Source organism: Notolepis coatsorum (assembly GCF_963971535.1).
Source record: "Notolepis coatsorum genome assembly, chromosome: 17".
NCBI lineage: Eukaryota > Metazoa > Chordata > Actinopteri > Aulopiformes > Paralepididae > Notolepis > Notolepis coatsorum.
Window position 1 is genome coordinate 106556928 of NC_140181.1, and position 26659 is coordinate 106583586.

Genomic DNA, 26659 nt, shown 5'->3' on the forward strand with positions numbered 1-26659 from the left:
ATTGAAATAAACAATGCAACTTCCTTATACAACATTTTTTTTATTTTTTTTTATGAATAATTAAATATCGATATTGCGGGAAATGAGTATTGAAACTGTTTTAAATATTCAGAATCGATATGTATCGAAATATCGATATTTTTGACAACACTACTACGGATGTTTGGGGGGAGTGAGTTCCAGAGGGTGGGTGCGGCCACAGCGAAGTCCGCATGTTGGTGGTGGGGATGGAGAGGAGACCGGAGTCAGAGGACCGCAGCCTCCGGGTAGCCAGTTAGCCTGCAGCACCGTAGTTGGGGATGGGAATCGAAAACCATCCTAATTGTCCGATGCCTGGAATCGCGTGCCTCCCGTGACTTTCGATTCCCTTATCGCTGCCAGGTTTCCCGGACCGTTGCGCATTTCAAAACAATAACGTTAGCGTTAGCATGTAGCCTAGCCATGACAGACTATTTGATTCCTTAAGGGCTCGAAATTGCCTGGGTTTTGGTCATATGCTCCCGAAATGCTCCCGCTGTTTGGCTACTTCTATGTGCAGTGAAAACTACTCGAATGCTTTATAACCTAGTCATTGATTTAGTTCAGGGTAATCTAAGATTAGCCGCGGAGCTAACGCTAGTTAATCAAGCTCACAGAGAGAGATAAACAGCTGACAGCGGATAGTACAGGTACAAATACAATAAAAAAGCGGGTGGGGGCTGTTGTGTAAACCTTGTACTCTTTAGTTCACATATAATAAGAGACGGATTATTTGCTTGCTCCACCAGTGCACAACAACACACACCAACTCTCGTTACCACAACGCTTTACGGTGTTTTCACAGCACTGTCGCAACATTACCGTAAAACGTGAACACCGTTGTGATCCACTCGCTCCACTAGTGAGGACTGGTCTCGCCCTCTGCTGGCGCGTGTGTGCACTACACTCAAAACTCTGTTTCACTGTAATAGAAACTGAAGCGCATCTGTGATTTTGACGGTATTGATTTTCAATACCGTCGGGATTTCTAAATACCCTGGTATACCGTCATACCGCCCAAGCCTAATATATATACTTTATAGTGTTGCTATCTGTCCATTCTCATTGTCAATTGAGTGCATAAACCGTCCCTTCAGAATGGCTTAAAGAAAAAAATTGTCATTTTATAGCGCCGTGAATATAAGCTTTATCGCAGATTTCATATCTATTTTCTGGAAAGCTAGTTATAGAGCTAAAGGCTACTAACGTTATATATTCAACGGCATTTCCGTTGTATATATGCTAATGAAATAACATAAACTGCTTATGATCCGGACTATCCCAGAGCATCTATGGATGAAAGGGGGGCGGCGGGGGACGTCCATTAGTATTATTGATTACCAATACAGTGTCAGTGTAAGTAGCCACATTCACAGATCGATTGCTAGCGTTGCACAACAAGCTCCGATCCGGCTATTAATTAGGTGATAAATGTCTTACCGTCAGCCCGTGTGATACCCGGCAGCATTTCCCCGTTATCGATCGCATCTGGTAGATCGATATGTCCATTGGTTGATGATAAATCCCCTTATTCCATGGTGAAATCTCCGCTTCGAAACGTGATACAAAATTCCATTCGCCCACAATGATACTGCAGTGGAGCGATGGCGCCCCTAAGAGGATCTGGCCGGTATTGCATGTTGCCGATTCCACAGAGGCGGGTAGACCTGCAGTCGATCGGGGATCTTGATCCGGTTATTAATATGGAATAAAACAATAACAACTTGCCATGGCTATATACGTGCCTCTGGTCCACAACGCATGGCACCGAAACACGTATATATACGTGGCTGGTCCTTAAAGTGTTAAACAATAGTCACTGTGCCTCCTGACCTGTTTCCAGATGCCTGTGCATGTGATGGGGCTGACCAACAGTCAGACACCCTTCTCGTTCGGCAACGCCCTCCCTGGCCTCACCTTTCACTGGTCCACCACCAAGAGAGACATCCTGGACATCCAATCACGCCACAGCGAGGTGGGACAACCAACCGATGATGATGATGATGTTGTTGTTGTTGTGTGTATGCTTGGCTAGTCTTAGCTATTTACAGATCCTGCTGATAAAGCTGTCACTATTTTTGGTTTCCTGCTGTCTTTTTCAATTCATTTCATCATAGTGACTTATTTAGGGCAAATAAAGACATGCTCCATCTGCAGTATGAAAGAAATATATATATAAACAAGCATCTGCTTTGTCTTAGCTGCTCTGTCATTGTTGTGATGTTTAAGTTTATTTTGATCCCCATTAGCCACAGCGCTGCTGTGGCTATTTTCCCTGGGGTCCATAACACATAAAATACAGTTACAGACTTAGATTATACACTCAGACATTCACATGGCATACAGACAAATGAAAAACAACAAAACATGCTCCTAATCAATTCATAATACAATACAGCATAATATACAATTGAGCTTTTTTCATACATTATCTACGTTTATATCAACCAATTATTCAATCTTCTAATAATACATCCATATCGGACGCACACATTTTCATTTACATATATCCCCATCTCCTTATCAGACGCATACATTTTCATTTACATATATCCCTATCTCCTTATCAGACGCATACATTTAATTACATATCTATTAGTGAATGTCAATTTATCTCATTTAAAATGTTTTACCAAGATTCTGATGTGGTTTGATGCTTCACGGCGCAGGCAGTCCTTCACTCCGACAGCCATTAGACGTTACAACGCATCACTGTGCCGCGCTGCCTCATTCACTGAGCAGTGAGCACAGGGCGACAGTTACCATCTTCCTGGACTTTTACTTTTTAGACCGACAATTTTACACTTACTGTATATTCTGGATATTTTTACTGTATATTTTATATTAGAATGTAATATAGGACATGTATATCCTGGACCATATTTAATTCTTAGGCTTATTTTTATTCTTATTCGTGACTTTTTGTTTTGGCCACCTAAATGTTTACCGTTTACTCTGTGAGCAATTTGTAGTGCAAAAATATTCCTCGGGATGAATAAAGTATTTTAATTCTATTCCCTCCCCCCTCTTGCAGGCCAATGTGCGGCTCCGCGCGGAGCACAGCTTTGCCATGAGCGTGACGGGCAGAACCAGAGGCAGGACGGGCCTGAAGGTGGTGCTCCGGGTCACGGACCCCCTGGCCGGCCAGCTGGAGGGATCCCTGCGGGAGCTGAGCGACGACGTCCAGGTCCAGGTGTGGTGCTGCTGTGGTTCTCCCTGCTGCTGTGGTTCTCCCTGCTGCTGTGGTTCTCCCTGTTGCTGTGGTTCTCCCTGCTGCTGTGGTTCTCCCTGCTGCTGTGGTTCTCCCTGCTGCTGTGGTTCTCCCTGCTGCTGTGGTTCTCCCTGGTGCTGTGGTTCTCCTTGTTGCTTAGGGCCAGGTGTGCTGCTGTGGTTCTCCCTGCTGCTGTGGTTCTCCCTGGTGCTGTGGTTCTCCTTGTTGCTTAGGGCCAGGTGTGCTGCTGTGGTTCTCCCTGTTGCTGTGGTTCTCCTTGTTGCTTAGGGCCAGGTGTGTTGCTGTGGTTCTCCCTGTTGCTGTGGTTCTCCCTGTTGCTTAGGGCCAGGTGTGTTGCTGTGGTTCTCCCTGTTGCTGTGGTTCTCCCTGTTGCTTAGGGCCAGGTGTGTTGCTGTGGTTCTCTCCCTGTTGCTGTGGTTCTCCCTGTTGCTTAGGGCCAGGTGTGCTGCTGTGGTTCTCCCTGTTGCTTAGGGCCAGGTGTGTTGCTGTGGTTCTCTCCCTGTTGCTGTGGTTCTCTCTGTTGCTTAGGGCCGGGTGTGCTGCTGTGGTTCTCTCTGTTGCTGTGGTTCTCTCCCTGTTGCTGTGGTTCTCTCTGTTGCTGTGGTTCTCTCCCTGTTGCTGTGGTTCTCTCTGTTGCTGTGGTTCTCTCCCTGTTGCTGTGGTTCTCTCTGTTGCTGTGGTTCTCTCCCTGTTGCTGTGGTTCTCTCCCTGTTGCTGTGGTTCTCTCTGTTGCTGTGGTTCTCTCTGTTGCTTAGGGCCAGGTGTGCTGCTGTGGTTCTCCCTGTTGCTTAGGGCCAGGTGTGCTGCTGTGGTTCTCCCTGCTGCTGTGGTTCTCCCTGTTGCTGTGGTTCTCCTTGTTGCTTAGGGCCAGGTGTGCTGCTGTGGTTCTCTCCCTGTTGCTGTGGTTCTCTCCTTGTTGCTGTGGTTCTCCTTGTTGCTTAGGGCCAGGTGTGCTGCTGTGGTTCTCTCCTTGTTGCTTAACCCTGTTCCAGAGCAGCAACACAAAACAACACCGCTGCTCTAACGCTGCCTGTTCCAGAGCAGCAACACAAAACAACACCGCTGCTCTAACGCTGCCTGTTCCAGAGCAGCAACACAAAACAACACCGCTGCTCTAACGCTGCCTGTTCTAGAGCAGCAACACAAAACAACACCGCTGCTCTAACGCTGCCTGTTCTAGAGCAGCAACACAAAACAACACCGCTGCTCTAACGCTGCCTGTTCTAGAGCAGCAACACAAAACAACACCGCTGCTCTAACGCTGCCTGTTCTAGAGCAGCAACACAAAACAACACCGCTGCTCTAACGCTGCCTGTTCTAGAGCAGCAACACAAAACAACACCGCTGCTCTAACGCTGCCTGTTCTAGAGCGGCAACACAAAACAACACCGCTGCTCTAACGCTGCCTGTTCTAGAGCAGCAACACAAAACAACACCGCTGCTCTAACGCTGCCTGTTCTAGAGCGGCAACACAAAACAACACCGCTGCTCTAACGCTGCCTGTTCTAGAGCAGCAACACAAAACAACACCGCTGCTCTAACGCTGCCTGTTCTAGAGCAGCAACACAAAACAACACCGCTGCTCTAACGCTGCCTGTTCTAGAGCGGCAACACAAAACAACACCGCTGCTCTAACGCTGCCTGTTCTAGAGCGGCAACACAAAACAACACCGCTGCTCTAACGCTGCCTGTTCCAGAGCAGCAACACAAAACACTCACCTTAACACCCACTCTACTCACTTTAACACATTTTATATTTATTAGCAAAGAGATCTGCACTACAATTCATACCTCATTGCACCTTACCCTAAGTTGTACCTCATCCCATTTCTGCATTGTACCTCACTGTTACTATTTTATTACTCTGTATTGTATATTGTATATTGACTGAACACTTTTTGTTTACGTACTTTTGACTTTTTCTATTTTATACCTTTATCTATTTTTATCTAGCACACTCCCAGGAGCTCATACAGAAAAAAAGCATTTCATGGACAATTATTCTGTATTTTACTGTGACAACTAATAAACAAACTTGAACTTGAAACTTAAACTCTAACGCTGCCTGTTCCAGAGCAGCGACACAAAACAGAGCTCTCTTTGACACACTGCTGGTTAGACATGTTTCTGTCCTGCAGGCTGCTGATCTTCCTCACATCGTCAGGATGTCTCTGTATCTTCCTCACATCGTCTGGATGTGTTTCTGTCTCTGTATCTTCCTCACATCGTCAGGATGTCTCTGTCTCTGTATCTTCCTCACATCGTCAGGATGTGTCTCTGTCTCTGTATCTTCCTCACATCGTCAGGATGTGTCTGTCTCTCTATCTTCCTCACATCGTCAGGGTGTCTCTGTCTCTGTATCTTCCTCACATCGTCAGGATGTCTCTGTCTCTGTATCTTCCTCACATCGTTAGGATGTCTCTGTCTCTGTATCTTCCTCACATCGTCAGGATGTGTCTCTGTATCTTCCTCACATCGTCAGGAATCAGGATGTGTCTCTGTCTCTGTATCTTCCTCACATCGTCAGGATGTGTCTCTGTATCTTCCTCACATCGTCAGGATGTGTCTCTGTCTCTGTATCTTCCTCACATCGTTAGGATGTCTCTGTCTCTGTATCTTCCTCACATCGTCAGGATGTGTCTCTGTATCTTCCTCACATCGTCAGGATGTGTCTCTGTCTCTGTATCTTCCTCACATCGTCAGGATGTGTCTCTGTCTCTGTATCTTCCTCACATCGTCAGGATGTGTCTCTGTATCTTCCTCACATCGTCAGGATGTGTCTCTGTCTCTGTATCTTCCTCACATCAGGATGTGTCTCTGTATCTTCCTCACATCAGGATGTGTCTCTGTCTCTGTATCTTCCTCACATCGTCAGGATGTGTCTCTGTATCTTCCTCACATCATCAGGATGTGTCTGTCTCTGTATCTTCCTCACATCGTCAGGATGTGTCTCTGTATCTTCCTCACATCGTCAGGATGTCTCTGTCTCTGTATCTTCCTCACATCGTCAGGATGTGTCTCTGTCTCTGTATCTTCCTCACATCGTCAGGATGTGTCTCTATCTTCCTCACATCGTCTGGACGTCTGCCACGAGGAAGCATCAGCAATTTGGAAGTCGCTGAGCATCAGAGTATCTCAGAAGTTGGGGAGTTTTAACTTCTTGAAGACGATAAGGAGGCAGATTAGTTTTAACGTCTTGAAGACGATAAAGAGGCAGATTAGTTTTAACTTCTTGAAGGCGATATGGAGGCAGATTAGTTTTAACTCCTTGAAGACTATAAGGAGGCAGATTAGTTTTAACTCCTTGAAGACTATAAGGAGGCAGATTAGTTTTAACTCCTTGAAGACTATAAGGAGGCAGATTAGTTTTAACTTCTTGAAGACGATAAGGAGGCAGATTAGTTTTAACTTCTTGAAGACGATAAGGAGGCAGATTAGTTTTAACTTCTTGAAGACGATAAGGAGGCAGATTAGTTTGAACTTCTTGAAGACTATGGAGGCAGATTAGTTTTAACTCCTTGAAGACTATAAGGAGGCAGATTAGTTTTAACTTCTTGAAGACGATAAGGAGGCAGATTAGTTTTAACTTCTTGAAGACGATAAGGAGGCAGATTAGTTTTAACTCCTTGAAGACTATAAGGAGGCAGATTAGTTTTAACTCCTTGAAGACGATACGGAGGCAGATTAGTTTTAACTCCTTGAAGACTATAAGGAGGCAGATTAGTTTTAACTCCTTGAAGACGATAAGGAGGCAGATTAGTTTTAACTCCTTGAAGACGATAAGGAGGCAGATTAGTTTTAACTTCTTGAAGACTATAAGGAGGCAGATTAGTTTTAACTTCTTGAAGACGATAAGGAGGCAGATTCGTTTGAACTCCTTGAAGACGATGAGGCAGATTCGTTTTAACTCCTTGAAGACGATAAGGAGGCAGATTAGTTTTAACTTCTTGAAGACAATAAGGAGGCAGATTAGTTTTAACTTCTTGAAGACTATAAGGAGGCAGATTAGTTTTACCTTCTTGAAGACGATAAGGAGGCAGATTAGTTTTAACTTCTTGAAGACGATAAGGAGGCAATTAGTTTTAACTCCTTGAAGACAATAAGGAGGCAGATTAGTTTTAACTCCTTGAAGACGATAAGGAGGCAGATTAGTTTTAACTTCTTGAAGACTATAAGGAGGCAGATTCGTTTTAACTCCTTGAAGACGATAAGGAGGCAGATTAGTTTTAACTTCTTGAAGACGATAAGGAGGCAGATTAGTTTTAACTTCTTGAATGCGATAGGCAGATTCGTTTTAACTTCTTGAAGACGATAAGGAGGCAGATTAGTTTTAACTCCTTGAAGACGATACGGAGGCAGATTAGTTTTAACTTCTTGACGACGATAAGGAGGCAGATTAGTTTTAACTTCTTGAAGACTATAAGGAGGCATATTAGTTTTAACTTCTTGAAGACGATAAGGAGGCAGATTAGTTTTACCTTCTTGAAGACTATAAGGAGGCAGATTAGTTTTAACTTCTTGAAGACGATAAGGAGGCAATTAGTTTTAACTCCTTGAAGACGATAAGGAGGCAGATTAGTTTTAACTCCTTGAAGACGATAAGGAGGCAGATTAGTTTTAACTTCTTGAAGACGATAAGGAGGCAGATTAGGGGAGCTCCAGTAGCTCACCGCGTATCTCGGCGCTATTTCGGCGTCGGGGACAACCGTGCGCGTCACGGATCTGGGGTACACGAGTTCGACTCCCGGACTCGCCGTATTTTCTCAGAGTGTCTTTCCCCGATCTATATCCCATTCAACCTGTTTCTGTCGGTCATGCTTGACCAGGAAAAAGCGATAAACGCTAAAAAGAACCAGCTGACTGGTCAAAGTTAAAAAAAAAAAAAAAAAGGAGGCAGATTAGTTTTAACTCCTTGAAGACGATAAGGTGGCAGATTAGTTTTAACTTCTTGAAGACGATAAGGAGGCAGATTAGTTTTAACTTCTTGAAGATGATAAGGAGGCAGATTAGTTTTAACTTCTTGAAGACGATAAGGAGGCAGATTAGTTTGAAATCCTTGAAGACGATAAGGAGGCAGATTAGAGTAGAGTGCATCCGGCTTCACACTGTGTTAAGACTGTCACCAAAACATCAAAGCTTCTAATAATGAGGTTTTCTCTCTCTCTTCCGTTTGATCCAGGTGTATGACAAGCTGCACATGCTGAACCCACAAGTGCAGGCCGAGGAGATTCTGATGGCACCAAACTCCATCCTCAAACTGCAGACCAGCAGGTGAGTTACACAGTACCTACACAGTGCTCACCAGTTGTCTGATCGTGTACATACTACATACTCAAAACTCACTTTGATACATGTGTAAGTGTGTGTATTACACATACATTATGGCTGTCCGGCGCTGTCGTGGGGTTGTTGTATTTCTGCCATTGCATTTGATCACACATACAGTATTTAAGTTCGATCACACATACAGTATTTAAGTTCGATCACACATATAGTATTTAAGTTCGATCACACATACAGTATTTAAGTTCGATCACACATACAGTATTTAAGTTCGATCACACATGCAGTATTTAAGTTCGATCACACATGCAGTATTTAAGTTCGATCACACGTACAGTATTTAAGTTCGATCACACGTACAGTATTTAAGTTCGATCACACATGCAGTATTTAAGTTCGATCACACGTACAGTATTTAAGTTCGATCACACATACAGTATTTAAGTTCGATCACACATACAGTATTTAAGTTCGATCACACATATAGTATTTAAGTTCGATCACACGTACAGTATTTAAGTTCGATCACACATACAGTATTTAAGTTCGATCACACGTACAGTATTTAAGTTCGATCACACATACAGTATTTAAGTTCGATCACATGTACAGTATTTAAGTTCGATCACACATACAGTATTTAAGTTCGATCACACGTACAGTATTTAAGTTCGATCACACGTACAGTATTTAAGTTCGATCACACGTACAGTATTTAAGTTGGACCAAACGCCTGGATTTCTCCGTACAGCAGAGAAGGGCACAGCGCTGTCACAGCCTGGAAGATCTTAAGCTCTCTCTCTATCCCGGCCATCCGAACAGTCTGTCGTAACTCAGAGGGGCTTAAGCTCTCGCTCACGGACACACTGTTGCTACTACTGTATATATTGTATTGCACAATGTATTTTGCCCATTGCTCATTATTGCACATTGCACATTACATTACATGTATTTTTCTTGTTGCAACTGTACATAGCCATTTTGTTATTAATATTTTATATAGTGTAATATCTGCATACTGTGCATCCTGTTATCTGCACACTGCACACTTTGTTAGAATTGTATAATAGTCATCTTGCTGTTATTTTATCTTATTTTATTTTATGCAATTTGTATTTTATATTATATAATAATAATAATTCATTTTATTTGTATAGCGCTTTTCAATAACCCAAATATATTGGATGCTGCTACGGTCGAGGAACCACAACAAAGCGAAATTTCACAATTATTTTTGCTGTAAAAGGTACGGAATGATGTGACAATAATACTACTGAATGTGGTCGTCGTCACAGGGACGGCGTGGGAGTCCTCTCCTACCAGATGCAGGACTGTCCGGACCAGGCCGTCATCGCTCAGGTGGACGAGAAGGGCCTGCTGTGCTCCGGCTCGCTCACCGGCTCCTCCTCCCTGCTGCTCACCTCGCAGGAGACCTTCGGCGTCAATCAGACGCTCATCCTCTCCGTCAAGGTCAGTTTAGTTGCCGGCACGGGGCTCCGCGGTGACACCGTGTTTCCACTCACTCATCTGTATGGATGGGAATTGATCAGATTTTATCGATACGATTCCATTATCGATTCTGCTTATCGGTCCGATTCTTTATCGATTCCCTTATCGATTCCTGCTACATTTATAATTTAAATAAATAAATTGGAAATGCAACAGAACTAAGCTGGTTAGAATAACAACATGCAACTTGACATTTCTGATTGTCATTTATCCTTTATTGTTGAGCCCCCATGTCAGAAAAATACAAAAACTGTAAAAAATGTATTAACTATACACTTAAATAAAATAATGTATTTGAGAACTAATTTAATCTATTGAACTGGAGTTGCATTCAACAGGTCGTTATTGCAAAAGAGAATTCGTTAGCAACATGCGAGGCGCTAACGTTATTGTTTTTAAATGCGCAACTGTCGGAAAAACATGGCATCGATAAGAGGAATCGATAGTCACGGAGGCATGCGATTCCAGGAATCGGACAATTAGGAACCGGTTCCCAATCGATTCCGATTCTCGATTCCCATCCCTACTCATCTGCCCCTAAAGAACATGTGCGAACCGGAAAACTTTATTTGGGAGCAACAGGGATTTCGACCGACTGGAGCAACTTTTTGTTGGTACTTCTTTCTCCTCTACATTGAGGCTGTTGACAAAGACCTGGCAAAGTAAAATAGTATAGGTCAGTGACTTCAAATTAGAATGTGGGGTAAGTTAGTATGAATATTTAGTTTAGTTTATTTGACAAAAGCATGAGTCGTACAAAAACAACTTTCATTCAGTGTCAAGGATAACATGATAAAGTCCTCATGTATCAATTATGCCTAGAAAGTTTTCTATTGGAATTTAGAATGTCTACGCACAGAAAAATCAGGGTTTTATCAAACGCCCGTACACGGGTCGTACGCACACATGCTGTTGATGAATACCAAGTGTTCTTACCGTCTATGCTCATGCATGATTCCAAGTATTTGCATACAGAACCGCCCCTAATTAATCATATATGGTAATTAAACACCCCCATGGGAACATGCCTGTTTGTGGAATGTGGAATAATGGCTAAGAGAACTAATGACAAACTTCACTGAGAGCGAGATTGATCACGGAGGTCATCTAACCAACAAATTGAAGGTAGAAAGCATTTCATTGTGAACAATCTTATTTGGAAAGATGACACACAAAATATTAGTATTTAGCTTTTTATTTTAAACAATATGTAATCGTATGATTTTAAATATGTGTGCGCCGGGAGCCAAGGGTGTTGACTGACGCAGTCCTACAGAACCAGCGCATTGACATAAATAAATGACAAGCTGACCCGACATTTGCACTTTAATGACTGAAATGAATGAGTCACTGAAGCAAATTGCTGCCTGTGCAACGCAATGGAGAATAAAAACTCGTAATCACTATTTTGCGCTTGCGTTTGAGTCATTGTGATAGTCATACTGGAAATGAAACGCCTTTTTTCGTTGAGTTTTTTTTAAGTTAGATTAAGACCTTGCCAGGGGAGACTTACTTTAAACTGCTGTATGATCCTCTTGACTGAATTGCTGCAGCGTTTGGATGTGGGTGTTCTGCATCTGCCCCCGTGCCAAACACAGCCACCAAGCTTTCAGCAGGCCAACTGCGCTCTAAATGGCTCTTGAGCGAGCGTGAGCCCGTTATAATTGTGCTCCAGTTGACTCGTTGGGTTGGTCAGAGTGGATAACCCTGATCACCTGCATTTAAGTGATATTTTAATTACAGATACCCCAGTAATAATATTACAATTGAATTAAATACAATTTAGGCCCTGAATGAGTCATGCGTTCCTCCCGGCCACCAGCAACGACATTTAGGCGGGAGAAATCATCAGCGGGTGAGACGGCGCTGGACAGTGTCATTGTGGCCGTGTCACTGCGCTCACATGCTAAGGAGCCAAAAGTCTCAGCATTGACGAGCCGGCGATTCCCCCCCGTCCACCAAGAGACTGTTGGCGCAGAGAAAGTCAGCGCCCAGGAGGGGAGTGGACACCTTGGCCAACACGAAATCCCAGGTGAAACGCTGGTCAGCAAAACACAATGCCACGGTGCGTTTGCCAAATGTAGGGATCGCAGCCTCAAGGGGGCGGGGCCCCGTCTCGCTGAGTGGAAGTCCTGAGTGGACGCCGGCAGCACGCTCACCTGGGCACCCGTGTCACATAAAAAACGGCGGCCGGAGAGTGAGTCGGTGACGTACAGCAAGCCTGCAGGATGGAGAGTGAGTCGGTGACGTACAGCAAGCCTGCAGGATGGAGAGTGAGTCGGTGACGTACAGCAAGCCTGCAGGATGGAGAGTGAGTCGGTGACGTACAGCAAGCCTGCAGGATGGAGAGTGAGTCGGTGACGTACAGCAAGCCTGCAGGATGGAGAGTGAGTCGGTGACGTACAGCAAGCCTGCAGGATGGAGAGTGAGTCGGTGACGTACAGCAAGCCTGCAGGATGGAGAGTGAGTCGGTGACGTACAGCAAGCCTGCAGGATGGAGAGTGAGTCGGTGACGTACAGCAAGCCTGCAGGATGGAGAGTGAGTCGGTGACGTACAGCAAGCCTGCAGGATGGAGAGTGAGTCGGTGACGTACAGCAAGCCTGCAGGATGGAGAGTGAGTCGGTGACGTACAGCAAGCCTGCAGGATGGCCAACACTCACGGCTGCTAATGAGTGGCAGCCAGTGCGTTTCACCGACCCACTGTAGTTACAAGGTGGCAAACACTTCTTAGCTTTGTTCCCAAACTTTGCGTGGTAAAAACACAACCCCGACGGCCTCACCCGGCGGGGCATAGAGAGAAAAACACAACCCCGACGGCCTCACCCGGCGGGGCATAGAGAGATGGAGTGGTTGGAACCCCTGCTCATCAATGGTGTAGGCCGATGCTGCCAAGCACCTCTTCCCAGCTGAGAAAAATATATCCGCTTCTCTAGCTAGCTGACGAAAGTCGGCTTTGATGGAATTTGATGGAATTAGCCATAGGTAAACGAACATAGTCTGGCAGCTGTTGCAGGAAAAGTTCTTTAAATAGAAAACATGGCCCATGGTCACCCAGCAGAGCTGACATGTGGTCCATCAGTTCAGAGGGTTTTGAGTCACCCAGTCCAGGTAGAGAGAGAAGCTGGCGAGCACGGTCCGATTCAGACAGACCGAAAGCCTCTTTAAGGTGTGTTTTTATAGTCGCATATTTGTCATGTGTAGGTGGGTTTTCCAGCAAACAGTTGCAGTTGAGTTCGTAAGGGTTGCTAGTCCACATAGTAGTACTTGGTGGCATCCGCGGTAATATCCCTGAGAGCGAATTGGGCTTCGGCTTGCGCAAACCAAGCGCTGGCACTCTGTTCCCAAAACTCAGGCAGCTTGAGTGAAACTGCGTTAAAAGATCTGCGATCTGCGTTCTGTTGTTCAGTTGACATGTTCGATATAATCTCCGAAATACGTCCAAGAGAAAATCACGGTCACCAATGTAGGAGTGCAGTAATGATAGCGCAGACGGAGTCGTGTTCCGATGCAGAAACACTATTTTATTACGCGCTCTACTGTCGCACAAACAACACTTTCATTCATCTTTCACTCGTCTCTCTTTAACTACGTCATCCCTCGCTAAGGGTCACCGGAGATGTAGTAAACACTACAATAGGCTAGAATGCCGTGAATTATGTCCCAGTAGCCACTACAATATCATATTTAGGCCATATCGCCCAGTGTATGGTAGTCATTGTGTAGTGCAGCGGTTCCCAAACTTTTTTGGCCGTGCACCCCCTGTCACCTCCCGACCTAGCTGACGCACCCCCCAATGGGTTTCATGTTTTATATCCATAATACTAAAGGTTTGACTAAGATTTGTATGACATTTTATTGTAAATTTATTTTATTTATTTATTTATTTATTATTATTATTTTTTTTTACCACCATTAGCCTTTTCATGTCACGCACCACCTAGAGGGCGCTCGCGCACCACAAGGGGTGCGCGCACCACAGTTTGGGAACCACTGGTGTAGTGTGATGTGTGTCTGGTAGGGCTGTCCCCGACTAAGGATTTGGATGGTCGACTATGATTGGCCAAAATTTGCCGTTAGTCGACTATTGGTCGACTAAAAAAATAATATAATATTTAAAAGATTTTTTATTGAATTTTTTTTCATCATTCCATTTGGGCTGTGGGGGGTGCTTAATGTCTGAAGGAGTCGACTGAAGGCTTCTTGTCCTCTGCAAAAGCATGCAATTGGTCCACTGATGGATACATCTTGATATTTGTCTAGTCTAGTGTGTTCATTAGACGGGTGAAATCCTCTTTCAGTGCCTCTGTGCCTGTTTTCGTAGGCAGTTAGCCTCTGTTATGCATAGGGATGACCCCCGGACCCCGGTTCTAAACGGGAACCGGTACCATATTAGAAAAGACCGGAGTATTTATAAGCTCCGACGTCATCGGTACTGCTATCGGTACTCGAGAAATTATGGATTTTTTTTTTTTTTTTTGAGGAATTTAAACGTCGCAAACTAATCTTGTTGGCCGTTTTCTATATCTCTCCTCCCTCTGTCTCTCTCTGCCTGCGCAAGGAGCGGGCTGTGCTCTTACACACACACTCACTCACTCACACACACACGTGCTGTTGTAGGCTACAGTACAGACAGCTCTGCTCTCATCATGGCGGACAGAACGAAACGTTCAAAAGTCTGGGTCTATTTTACTAAAGTCGATGCTGACAACGCTCGTTGCCACAAGTGCAACAAGACATTTGCCAGTAATGTATAAGCGCTGGTACTTGTCAATGTGGCTGGCGGGGAGCTAACGTTATTAGCCTGAGCTCCGGTAGTAGAGTAATGGCTGACAATCCGGAAGTAAACAAACGAACGAGAGCTTCCGATTGGTGGTAAGAAGAAGAGGTGGGTGCAAGCGGTGTGACGTAATTGGCAGAATGGACTGTCAATCAAAATAGTATTGTAGACTCCAACTTTTTTATCTTACATTTGTTGTTAATTATAAAAAGTCTATAATTCAGACACATTTAAAACATTGCTGCTGCTGTTGCTGCTGAAGAAATAATATTTATTTATATTTATATAGTTATATAAAAGAATAATAAAGCAATGTCGATTCTGTTCTTAATTGTTTTTTTTTCTTGTAAAATAATCAAAAAGAACCGATAAGAGTATCGATAAAGTACCGAACCGTTAAGCAGTATCGATAAGAGTAGTAGTATCGATAAAATCCTAACGATACCCATCCCTAGTTATGCATGCCATTATCGTTAGCCACGCTTCTAGGCCTCTTTTCTTTTGGAAAGAATGATACAAAAATATATATATTACAAATTATATATATTTTTTTATTATTATATTCGACTAAGAGGTTGGCCAGTCGACTACGGCTCCTTTCGATCGACTAATAGGGGTCAGCCCTAGTGTCTGGTGCCAGTGTATGGTAGTCATTGTGTAGTGTGATGTGTGCCTGGTGCCAGTGTATGGTAGTCACTGTGTAGTGTGGTGTGTGCCGGGTGCCAGTGTATGGTAGTCACTGTGTAGTGTGATGTGTGCCGGGTGCCAGTGTATGGTAGTCACTGTGTAGTGTGATGTGTGCCGGGTGCCAGTGTATGGCAGCCATTGAGCCTGTAGCCCAAGGTTAGGTGCTACTCCACCCTACATTGTGGGGAGTGCTTTGAGTCTAGAGTCTAGAGAAAAGCGCTATATAAATGTAATGATCATTCATCCATTCCATTGTGCCGTCTGTTCCTGTTCAATATGAGGACCAATATGTGGCGAGAGAGGGACCTCAGGGAACATCCATCTGCTCTGCTGAATTTCTGAAGACAGCCAGGCGTTTTTTTTTTAAGTCTGGCATTTGCCAACTAATTTAATTTCAAACCTTTATTTACCCTAATTTTCAATGTCGTCGAGACTTGGCACCCTTCACACATGGACCGCAGCCCAAAGTGCCCCACAGCAAATAGCACAAAAGGAACCATAGGCATAGAAATCTGCATACAGTCGACAGATTAAAAACGATGTATAAAATGCAGACATAAGAATAGGTATAAAACGACGCCAGCCAAAGTTAGTTGGCCAATACCATAAACTATGGAACGGGAGAAGCGACCTTGAGAATACAGTCACAAGCCAACGGATATTCATCATAGACACTACGAAGATATATGTAGCGCAGTATAAAGGTATGTAATAAATCGGTTGTTAATAAACTCGTTTTTTTTACTGTGCTCCTAAATTTCTAATGTGTGAAATATCCTATTAAAAAAACTACTTCCTTTATTTCTTGGTATTGGCCGATACCGAGTACCGTTCGGATACCCATTGTTCAATTAATAAACTGTATGCCTCACTGTGTGGAAGACACTGGGATCATTCTTTTGTGCAAGGCAACATCAGGCTTGACTTAAAACATTACTTTCCTAACTTAGTGAAACAAAATGTAACAAATGAACACATACATGTACTGAATTGTTATTTATTATTCAAATTAAATAACAAAAAAAAAAAAAATATATATATATATATATATATATATATATATATATATATATACTTTGGGTCATTGAAAAGCGCTATACAAAATAAATAAATTATTATTTTATTTTATATATAAATATTTTAGTCATATCGTGGCCAATATCTGATATCAATATCGGATCGGTGCATCCCTAGTAATGACAGTTGACCCTGAGCGTGACCTTCTCCCCTGCAGGTGGTCCCCGTGTCCTACGTGCGCTTCAGCACCGGCCCGGCCCTGCACACCTCCACCAGGGAGAGCCCGTCTGCCATCCCCCTGGGCATGGTGCTCGTCTTCACCGTCCACTTCCACGCCAACACGGGAGAGGCCCTGCACAGCTCCAGCTCCCAGCTGCTGTTCTCCACCAACAGGTCTGTCCAGCGCACTCACACACTGCTGCACCTTTTGCACAGAGTGGGAGTTCCAGGGTTTGCACAAGGTCCTTGGAGTGCTTTAAAGTGCTTGATTTTTGGAGAGAGAAAAAAAAGTCGAGGTCTGGAATTAATTGAAAACAGCCAATTTTTTAACAATGTGCTTTAAAAAAAAATCATTGAAATTCAAATCAACCATTCGCATTGAAAGTTTTGTTCATCCATGATAAAATTGTTCTGAATCAATCATTCTTAAACATTTTATTTAAAGTAACTAATTGTCGGAAATTGGTTTTAAATGTCCCATGCATTATAAATGGCCTTTTCTAGTGTTTAGCATTGTTTCCTAGCAATTGGGGATTATATCAATGTGGTCTGTGTCGTTAATTATCATATTGACTCATCAGTCTAGTCTCGAGTTCACGAGATCTTCCCTCACTCAACTAAGCTGTTCTGATTTGACTCACAACGCTTGCTCGTTCTCTCTCTCGTTCTCTCTCGTATGTATCACGCTGTGTGGGTGACTGTCAAAGCGCTTATGGGCCCATCCAATAACAGCCTGAAATCCTGAGGCTGAAAAATTAGTACTTTTGAGTACTTGGATTAGAAATATAAAACAATGAATTTTTTGGAGAAAAAAAAACGTACAGATGTCTTCCATAGACTCACAGGAATTGTGTAAAGCCCAAATAGTGCAAGCAATAGCAATGCATGTCCCCTTTAATATAAGCCATAAATATTGGATCAACATTTTTTTTTACATAAAAAACTACATTTAAAAGTGAATTGTATAATTTTAATAAATGCCCTTTTAAAATGAAAATAGTGCTTAGAAAAGTACTTGAAAGTCCTTGAATTTCATTTTGCAATGTCTGTGGGAACCCTGGAGTTAATTTCCACCTAGGGTGGGTTGAAAAGATTTTGAAAAGATTTCAAAACTAATTTGATACCGTCTCCCGAAGGGTCAAATGGATTTATACATTTCAGAAATAGTTTTTTAATCAGTTTTCAGTCTTCAGTTTCAACTTTCTCATGAACTATAAATCGATGGCTTGCTAACTCCTACAGATTGCCAAGCAGGAAGCCTCACACAATATACAAGCTTTGTAACTTGAAGGTCGATAGCCATCTAGAATCTAATCCATTGAACCGGCTGGGTAATCCTGATGAATCGGAATCAAATCAAATCAAATTTATTTATAAGGCCAGACAACACACGTTAATGTCCCCATGGGCTGTACATGTCTTCTTTAAACAAGTCAAGAAGAAAACATAACAATAATTCAAGAACAGAACAAGAACACCATAAGGTCCAACAAATTTAAAATAAATGCAAATTTATTTATTTATCCCCAAGAATCTAAATTATGACATTCCCAAGGCTTCCCACCCGCTACTGATTATCCTGGAGGTGGGAAGGGTGTGTTGGAATTCCACCTCCAGACGGGTAGTGTGATCGGCCAGAGAGGAGAGGTCTTGTCCAGACAGACGGATGGACGCACCAGAGAGGAGACATGTCCTCCAGACAGACGGTTGATGTGTCTTGGTTGTTTTATCATTTGCCGGAGTGCTTCAAGGCTGCAGAGTCATCACCCTGTCATCCTGGGCTATATAATACCGAGGTCTCTCTTTTTGAGTGCTGTGAGCTTTGCCCAAATTCATATCCCCTACTATTTCTAACTTTCCTATATTATGAGAATGGACGGCGCTGAAACAACTATTATAGCTTTTCCAGTTCGGTGCAGAAGATTGAATTCAGAGTCCGGGTCACTTGAAATACATTATTTCAGCCGTGTTTCCTCGGCTTGGTTGCAAAGTAAACACAGTAAATCACGATTCTCTGCCTGTTATCGATTTTTGAATTAGGTTTGAATGCACTCTGGGTGTTACCCCCCCCCCCCCCCCCCCCCCCCCCGTATATAGACCCGTGCAAGATGTACCTGCCATCCATAAATGAGATATCCTCTGAATCTAGCGTCTGCCTCGATGACACCAACACACCTCCTCCTAAGCATATCAATTAATGTTCGGCGTAGCCAATATGTCCTGTGTGCCGCGACGGCACTAGCCGGGGGTTCTAGTCGTGACGGCGCGGAATGCTCACGACGACATTAGCCGTTTCCACCTGAGTGACCTAAATTAATGGAAGTCTGTTGTGCAGTGAGTGGCATTACTGCACTCTCCAATGAGGGGCACCCCCCGCCCCCCACACACACTCACACAGACACTCTGTCTGCCCCCCACTCACACACGCACACACACACACACTCTGTCTGCCCGCACAATAAATAGATTCTATTGCTTTTGTTCTCCAGGTGCTGACAGATCATTGGAGGGGTTTGGTACTGTAGTGCAGTGGTTCCCAAAGTCGGGGTCGCGACCCAAAGGTGGGCCGCGAGCAGCCACGGGTGGGCCGTGAGATGATTTTAAAAAAAATAAAAAAATATGTTTTTTTTATTTTTTTATTTTTTATTTTTTTATTTAAATTTTTTTTGTCAGGCCACTGAACTTAGAAGCTAGCCAGGACAGTGTTTCTAGTTGTATTCTAAAATTATATTCTATTGTATTCTAAAATGTGACTATATGGTTTTATATTAACTTAATAAATAAACAAAAGCGAAAAATCTACTTATTTCAACGAACATTTCAAACTAAATAACAGATTATGCACATAAAACGCTGAACACAACCGAAGCAACAATAGTATTTTAATGAGGCTATTATTATTATCATTATTATTTTGCAACAAGTTAGCCCTCTCATAAATAGCACATATAAATGAATAACTAACTTGAACTAACTTAATAGGATTGAAGTGATATTTGGCTTAAAAAATCGGTCGCCTGGCAAAAAAAAAAAAAAAAAAAAAAGCCAGACGATGTGCATTGGGCCGCGGCTCTCTGACGCCTTATTTTCTGGGCCCCGGCCTGAAAAGTTTGGGAACCCCTGCTGTAGTGTACTAGTAGCAACTGGACTATATCTCATATCAAGGACTTCTTTGACCCCAAAACCCCTCTAGATTAAAGATTATTTTAACACCGTTCTGCTTGAATTGGGACAATACACAGTAGAGACAGGAAACACAGGGGGATGGGGGGTAGGGGAGGGTGGGTAGGATAGGGGGGCGACATACCATTTATCTTAGCCTGCTAAACCAGCAGCACCCCCCACCCACCCTACCGCAAAACCTTCTACACTGGGGAATGTAGAAGAATTTTAAGAATTCACATAAATCATACCTGCGCCCCAGGACCGCTCTGTCAATATTTGGGAACATGCACCACTCTCCTAAAGCTGGAGATTGAGAGAAAATCCTTGCATTTGTGCCGTCAGCACTCACATATTCACACACCCAGCGGCGGAGGCGACCATGCAAGGTGGCGACCTGCTCATCGGGAGCAATTAGGGGTTATAAGTGTCTTGCTCAAGGAAACTTCGACACGCTGCCCGGGAGGAGCGGGAATCGAACTGGGAACCTCCGGTTTACCGGACGACTGCTCTACCTCCCGAGCCACTGTCGCCCCAAATACTGACAACTGTCCCGCGGCGTCTGTAGTAATAATAACCTGTATGAATACTGACTGAACTGTAGTAATAATAACCTGTATGAATACTGACTGAACTGTAGTAATAATAACCTGTATGAATACTGACTGAACTGTAGTAATAATAACCTGTATGAATACTGACTGAACTGTAGTAATAATAACCTGTATGAATACTGACTGAACTGTCCCGGTCGTCTAGTAATAATAACCTGTAATACTGACTGAACTGTAGTAATAATAACCTGTAATACTGACTGAACTGTCCCGGTTGTCTAGTACTAACTAAGGCTGACACCACTTATCGATTTAAAATGTTAAAATGCTACAGTACCTAAAAGAGCTCAGTGTTCCAATTTAAAGTGCATATTGCCTTAAGGCGAGACACGTGAATAGGGTAACAAATTTAACTAATAGATATCACAATGAAACTTCCCCAGTTGATTACTTATATTAAGACAAGACTTTTTTGTATTACAAGTTTTCTAAAATTGTATGTTTAAATATGCAAATGAGGCACGATCTACTTAAATATGCACTAATTTGCATATAATTCAGGACAGAAATCTGAACATTGGATAAAGCCATTTTCAAAATTATAGTTTCATTTTGTTGACATATTAGAGCCAAAGGTTATTACAGAGGGGATTTTAGATATCTCTTTTTATCACTCCATAAATCAGAAAATACTCCATTCAGTCCATTTGTATGGTAAAATTCCATATTTCGCCATGTTTTTAGGAATAAAATGTGATATAAATCAGGGTATGAATGCGATATCAACAAACCCTTCTGTAAATACCTTCAGAACATAGATATGAATAGAACTGGAAGGTTTGGTGTATGCGAGTGCTACTGAAGTGGAGATTTCTGGCTCAGAGTATGAGGAAAAACTCTTAACTCATTTTTGGGAAAATGCCTTCAAAGTTCTGTATTGTAAAATGCCATACTTTTTTTTTAAACAGATATTTACAAACACAATACCTAATCAAACCATTAGTAATAGACAACCTAAACACATGCCTGATAACTGAATAATAATGATGTTATTGAACTGAACAGAACTACACGCTACAAACAGTGTAGTACAGTGTAGTACCCCCTAATAGGCAAAAAATATTTGAATAGATATCACTATGAAACTTTCCCAGTTTATGTACATATAAACTAAGAAAAAATATATTGCAAGTTTTCTGAATTTTATGTTTATATATGCAAATGAGGCATTTCCCCATTAACCCTTTAATTGCCAATGACGTGTTTAGATGTCATTCCTCGCCCAATGCGTAATCTGCCAAATGACGTTTTACAGCGTCTTTGAGATCAATATTTCAAAAATCTGTCATGGCAATCATATTTCACCCACGGAGACTTGACGGGTGCTGTAGATCTCTTCTCAACTCTCCAACGGTTCAAGACCGCCATCTGGTGGCCGATCGGCGAGGTGCCCAAACCGGAAGTGACCGGCCGGAAGTGGTGCTCACCCATATTTCGTCCGGCCACTCGCTACCGCTCGCGGGACTCCATCTTGATACACTACATAAATGATTTAACGTCGGCCACGGACTTATAAACCCCCCCCCCCCCCCCCTCCGGTCACCAGCAGATGATGAGGCATGACGTTTAGGACCTTGTACAATTGAATTTTTTTATCTGACGTCAATCGGTATCAAACTACATTTTGATGATCTAATATAATGTATTTATGGCTATAACTCACGTTCTATGGAATGCTGCAGAAAACGATAAAAACATATTTATACTTTAGACCGTATTTTTGTATGAATGTGTGAATGAAAAAGTAGAACGTTGCTACATCCTAAACGATAGATACTTGATGTTGAATGGGCCATAGTAATGTCAATTTAGCAATACAATTTAAAAAGTTATAGCCCTGCAAAGAAGGGGAACATCTCCATAGACGTACAGTGGTGGCAGAGAAGGGATTAAGATCAGAATAATCTCTGGCAGATAAAGGGTTAAATATGTGCACATTTATGGATGCAATAAGGAAAAATGAAGTAAAATAAACAACTAAATGTGTGTTATTGACGTTTTATTGTCACTAGTTTCATAGAAGACATGTTTAGGAAGCAAAATATAACAATCTCAAAATCAACAAAAAAAGTATATTTGCCTATTCACCTGGGGTGTCTCGCCTTAAAGGAAAACTCCAACATTTTGGGAAATTAGCTTATTTGCCATCTACCCTGGAGTTAGACAAGAAGATACATACCTTTTTCTTCTCTGTGCATGCAGTAGGAGTAGGAAGACGTTGGGAACTAGGCTAATGGAGGAACCTACTTCCAGTGACTGACGCTAAGCTAGGCTAACGGTGCGTGTCTTCCTACTCCTAATGCATGCACAGAGAAGAAAAGGGTATGTATCTTCTTGTCTAACTCCAGGGTAGATGCCAAATAAGCGAATTTCCCAAAATGTTGGAGTTTTCCTTTAAAGTGCCTGTCGGCTGGTGCTAGCCCTTATGCTACAAAGTGCCTGTGCATTAGGACTTGAGATAACTTGTGTGAATTCTTCAAATAGGTGGCCGTTCCCCTTTATGCCCATATAAGGCCATTTGTCTGGCCACCACTCCCTCCTGTATCCACTCCTGTTTCCTCTTTGGTTCCAGAGACGACCTGGTCCAGGTGGGCCGGGGCCCGGGTAACAACACCCTGACGGTGCGGACGCTGGACGTGGGCCTGACGCTGCTGTCCGTGTGGGACCGGGACCGGGCGGGCGTGGCCGACTACTTGGCGCTGCCGGTGGAGCACGCCGTGCTGCCGGAGGGGGCCGGCAGGCTGGTGGTGGGGGACGTGGTCTGCTTCAGCGCCCAGCTCGTCAGCCCGGAGGGTGAGGAGGAGGTCCAACAGAACCAGACACTTGATCTGTACATAGAGGATGTCTTTTCTTTTAGATCAGGAAGGACATGATTTAGAGCAGGGGTTCTGTTTCATACCATGAGCCCATTTTATTTAGTTTTTTTTACACTTTGTGTAATTTCAACGTGGAATTAAGGAATATCAAAATAAAAGCACACGTTGTTGATCATGATCGTGCATATTTATTAGAACATTTTATTACAGAACTACCGTATGTTATCAATACATATTTATAAAATGAGGCATATTTAGCCAGAATATGTTGCCAACATTTACTTTACTTTTTTTACTTTCCACTGTCACCTACCCGGGGTCGCGACCCGTAGTTTGAGAACCACTGGTTTAGAGTTACACTTGATCTGTACATAGAGGGACATTATTCCATCAGAACCAGACACTTGATCTGTACATAGAGGGACATTATCCAATCAGAACCAGACACTTGATCTGTACATAGAGAACATTATTCCATCAGAACCAGACACTTGATCTGTACATAGAGGGACATTATTCCATCAGAACCAGACACTTGATCTGTACATAGAGGGACATTATTCCATCAGAACCAGACACTTGATCTGTACATAGAGGGACATTATCCAATCAGAACCAGACACTTGATCTGTACATAGAGGGACATTATCCAATCAGAACCAGACACTTGATCTGTACATAGAGGGACATTATCCAATCAGAACCAGACACTTGATCTGTACATAGAGGGACATTATTCCATCAGAACCAGACACTTGATCTGTACATAGAGGGACATTATCCAATCAGAACCAGACACTTGATCTGTACATAGAGGAACATTATCCAATCAGAACCAGACACTTGATCTGTACATAGAGGGACATTATTCAATCAGAACCAGACACTTGATCTGTACATAGAGGGACATTATCCAATCAGAACCAGACACTTGATCTGTACATAGAGGGACATTATCCAATCAGAACCAGACACTTGATCTGTACATAGAGGGACATTATCCAATCAGAACCAGACTTTACCCCCCCCCCCCCCTTCCTCTCTCTCTTCCTGTAGGTGTCCACGGCACCTGGAGCTCCTCGGCCAATGGCGTGCTTCAGATGGACTCTCAGAGCGGCGTTGCGGTGGCCAGAGACTCCGGCACGGCCACGGTGTACTACGAGATCCCCGGCGTCCTGAGGACCTACAGAGAGGTACGGTGTCTCCCCCGCCGCAGTGCGCCGACGGGGCCGCGTGATGAAGCACAAGCCGTACCTCGGCCGCTTGTTCTGCGACCGCGTGATGAACGAGCTACGGGAAATGCATAATGGAGGAGAGTCATAATTATGTGAATTATGATCTCTCTGGTTTGCTCACTAGGATGTTTGTTACCGGTTTATTCACATCATAAGGAGACTGACGGTAGCTTCATCTCTTGTCACCAGCCCTGGTCTCCGCCACGCGCCTGTTCTGCTTCGGCTGAGCACAGCCTGTGTTTACATAAGAGTCCATTAGCGAGGGAGTGCGTGAGCGGACGAGGCGTCGCGGAGCGGATTACATCCCATCGCTTTAGATCAGTCATTCGCTCACAGCGGATAACCATACGAGGAGCATGCTTCCTCTGAATGCAAATGATGCCAAGAGATATTACCACCAGTGGTGCCGTGTAAAGTGCTGAGCCGTGGAGGTTCTGAGGCAGGGGTCCTGCTGCACGTTGATGGCCCCTGGGTCCCTGGTCCCTGGAGGGTAGTGGACTGAACTAGGGCTGCACGATTAATCCGGAAAAAAAAATCACGATCTCGATTCATAGACCTATGCGATCTCATTTCTAAATTATGACGATTTTCTTTATAAAATTGACTTATTTAACTTTTTTTAAATGATGATGATTCTTACTTGAGTTCTTTTGTATGTTACAAGAGACTTTTAAGTTTAAGTCAAGCACTTTCATATATTATATGTTTAAGTCAAGCACTTTGATATTATATATTATGTTGTCTGTTTAAGAAAGAGTGCAATAAATTATTTTATTGAAAAAATAAGAATCGTGTGAGAGAATCGTGATCTCAATTCTTGGAGATGAAAATCGTGATTCACGTTTTTAGCAAGAATCGTGCAGCCCTAGGCTGGACCCTCTGACTGGTGATGCCTTGTTGCTCCTCTCTCCTCTGGGGGGGGTAGACTGCACCCTCTGACTGGTGATGCCTTGTTGCTCCTCTCTCCTGGGGGGGGTAGACTGCACCCTCTGACTGCCTTGTTGCTCCTCTCTCTGGGGGGTAGACTGCACCCTCTGACTGTCTTGTTGCTCCTCTCTCCTCTGGGGGGTAGACTGCACCCTCTGACTGGTGATGTCTTGTTGCTTCTCTCCTCTGGGGGGTAGACTGCACCCTCTGACTGGTGATGTCTTGTTGCTTCTCTCCTCTGGGGGGTAGACTGCACCCTCTGACTGGTGATGTCTTGTTGCTTCTCTCTCCTCTGGGGGGTAGACTGCACCCTCTGACTGGTGATGTCTTGTTGCTTCTCTCCTCTGGGGGGTAGACTGCACCCTCTGACTGGTGATGTCTTGTTGCTTCTCTCTCTGGGGGGTAGACTGCACCCTCTGACTGGTGATGTCTTGTTGCTTCTCTCCTCTGGGGGGTAGACTGCACCCTCTGACTGGTGATGTCTTGTTGCTTCTCTCTCTGGGGGGTAGACTGCACCCTCTGACTGTCTTGTTGCTTCTCTCCTCTGGGGGGTAGACTGCACCCTCTGACTGGTGATGCCTTGTTGCTCCTCTCTCCTGGGGGGTAGACTGCACCCTCTGACTGGTGATGCCTTGTTGCTCCTCTCTCCTCTGGGGGGTAGACTGCACCCTCTGACTGGTGATGCCTTGTTGCTTCTCTCTCCTCTGGGGGGTAGACTGCACCCTCTGACTGGTGATGTCTTGTTGCTTCTCTCTCCTCTGGGGGGTAGACTGCACCCTCTGACTGTCTTGTTGCTCCTCTCTCCTCTGGGGGGTAGACTGCACCCTCTGGCTGCCTTGTTGCTCCTCTCTCCTGGGGGGTAGACTGCACCCTCTGACTGCCTTGTTGCTCCTCTCTCCTCTGGGGGGTAGACTGCACCCTCTGACTGGTGATGCCTTGTTGCTCCTCTCTCCTCTGGGGGGTAGACTGCACCCTCTGACTGGTGATGCCTTGTTGCTCCTCTCTCCTCTGGGGGGTAGACTGCACCCTCTGACTGCCTTGTTGCTCCTCTCTCCTGGGGGGTAGACTGCACCCTCTGACTGCCTTGTTGCTCCTCTCTCCTCTGGGGGGTAGACTGCACCCTCTCACTGCCTTGTTGCTCCTCTCTCCTCTGGGGGGTAGA

General features: G+C 43.9%; 1 protein-coding gene across 1 annotated transcript in view; it reads left to right on the top strand.

Annotated features, from left to right (window-relative positions):
• The window catches only part of nup210 (nucleoporin 210), a gene marked incomplete at its 5' end in the record, with an annotated part of 214458 nt that overhangs the window by 159882 nt on the left and 27917 nt on the right, over positions 1–26659 (top strand). The window contains 7 exons of the mRNA XM_084333618.1: positions 1862–1993; positions 3053–3211; positions 8430–8521; positions 9829–10003; positions 16742–16917; positions 23092–23312; positions 24392–24528. Coding sequence (XP_084189744.1) covers positions 1862–1993; positions 3053–3211; positions 8430–8521; positions 9829–10003; positions 16742–16917; positions 23092–23312; positions 24392–24528 — 1092 coding nt within the window. The remainder of the gene's footprint in view (positions 1–1861; positions 1994–3052; positions 3212–8429; positions 8522–9828; positions 10004–16741; positions 16918–23091; positions 23313–24391; positions 24529–26659) is intronic.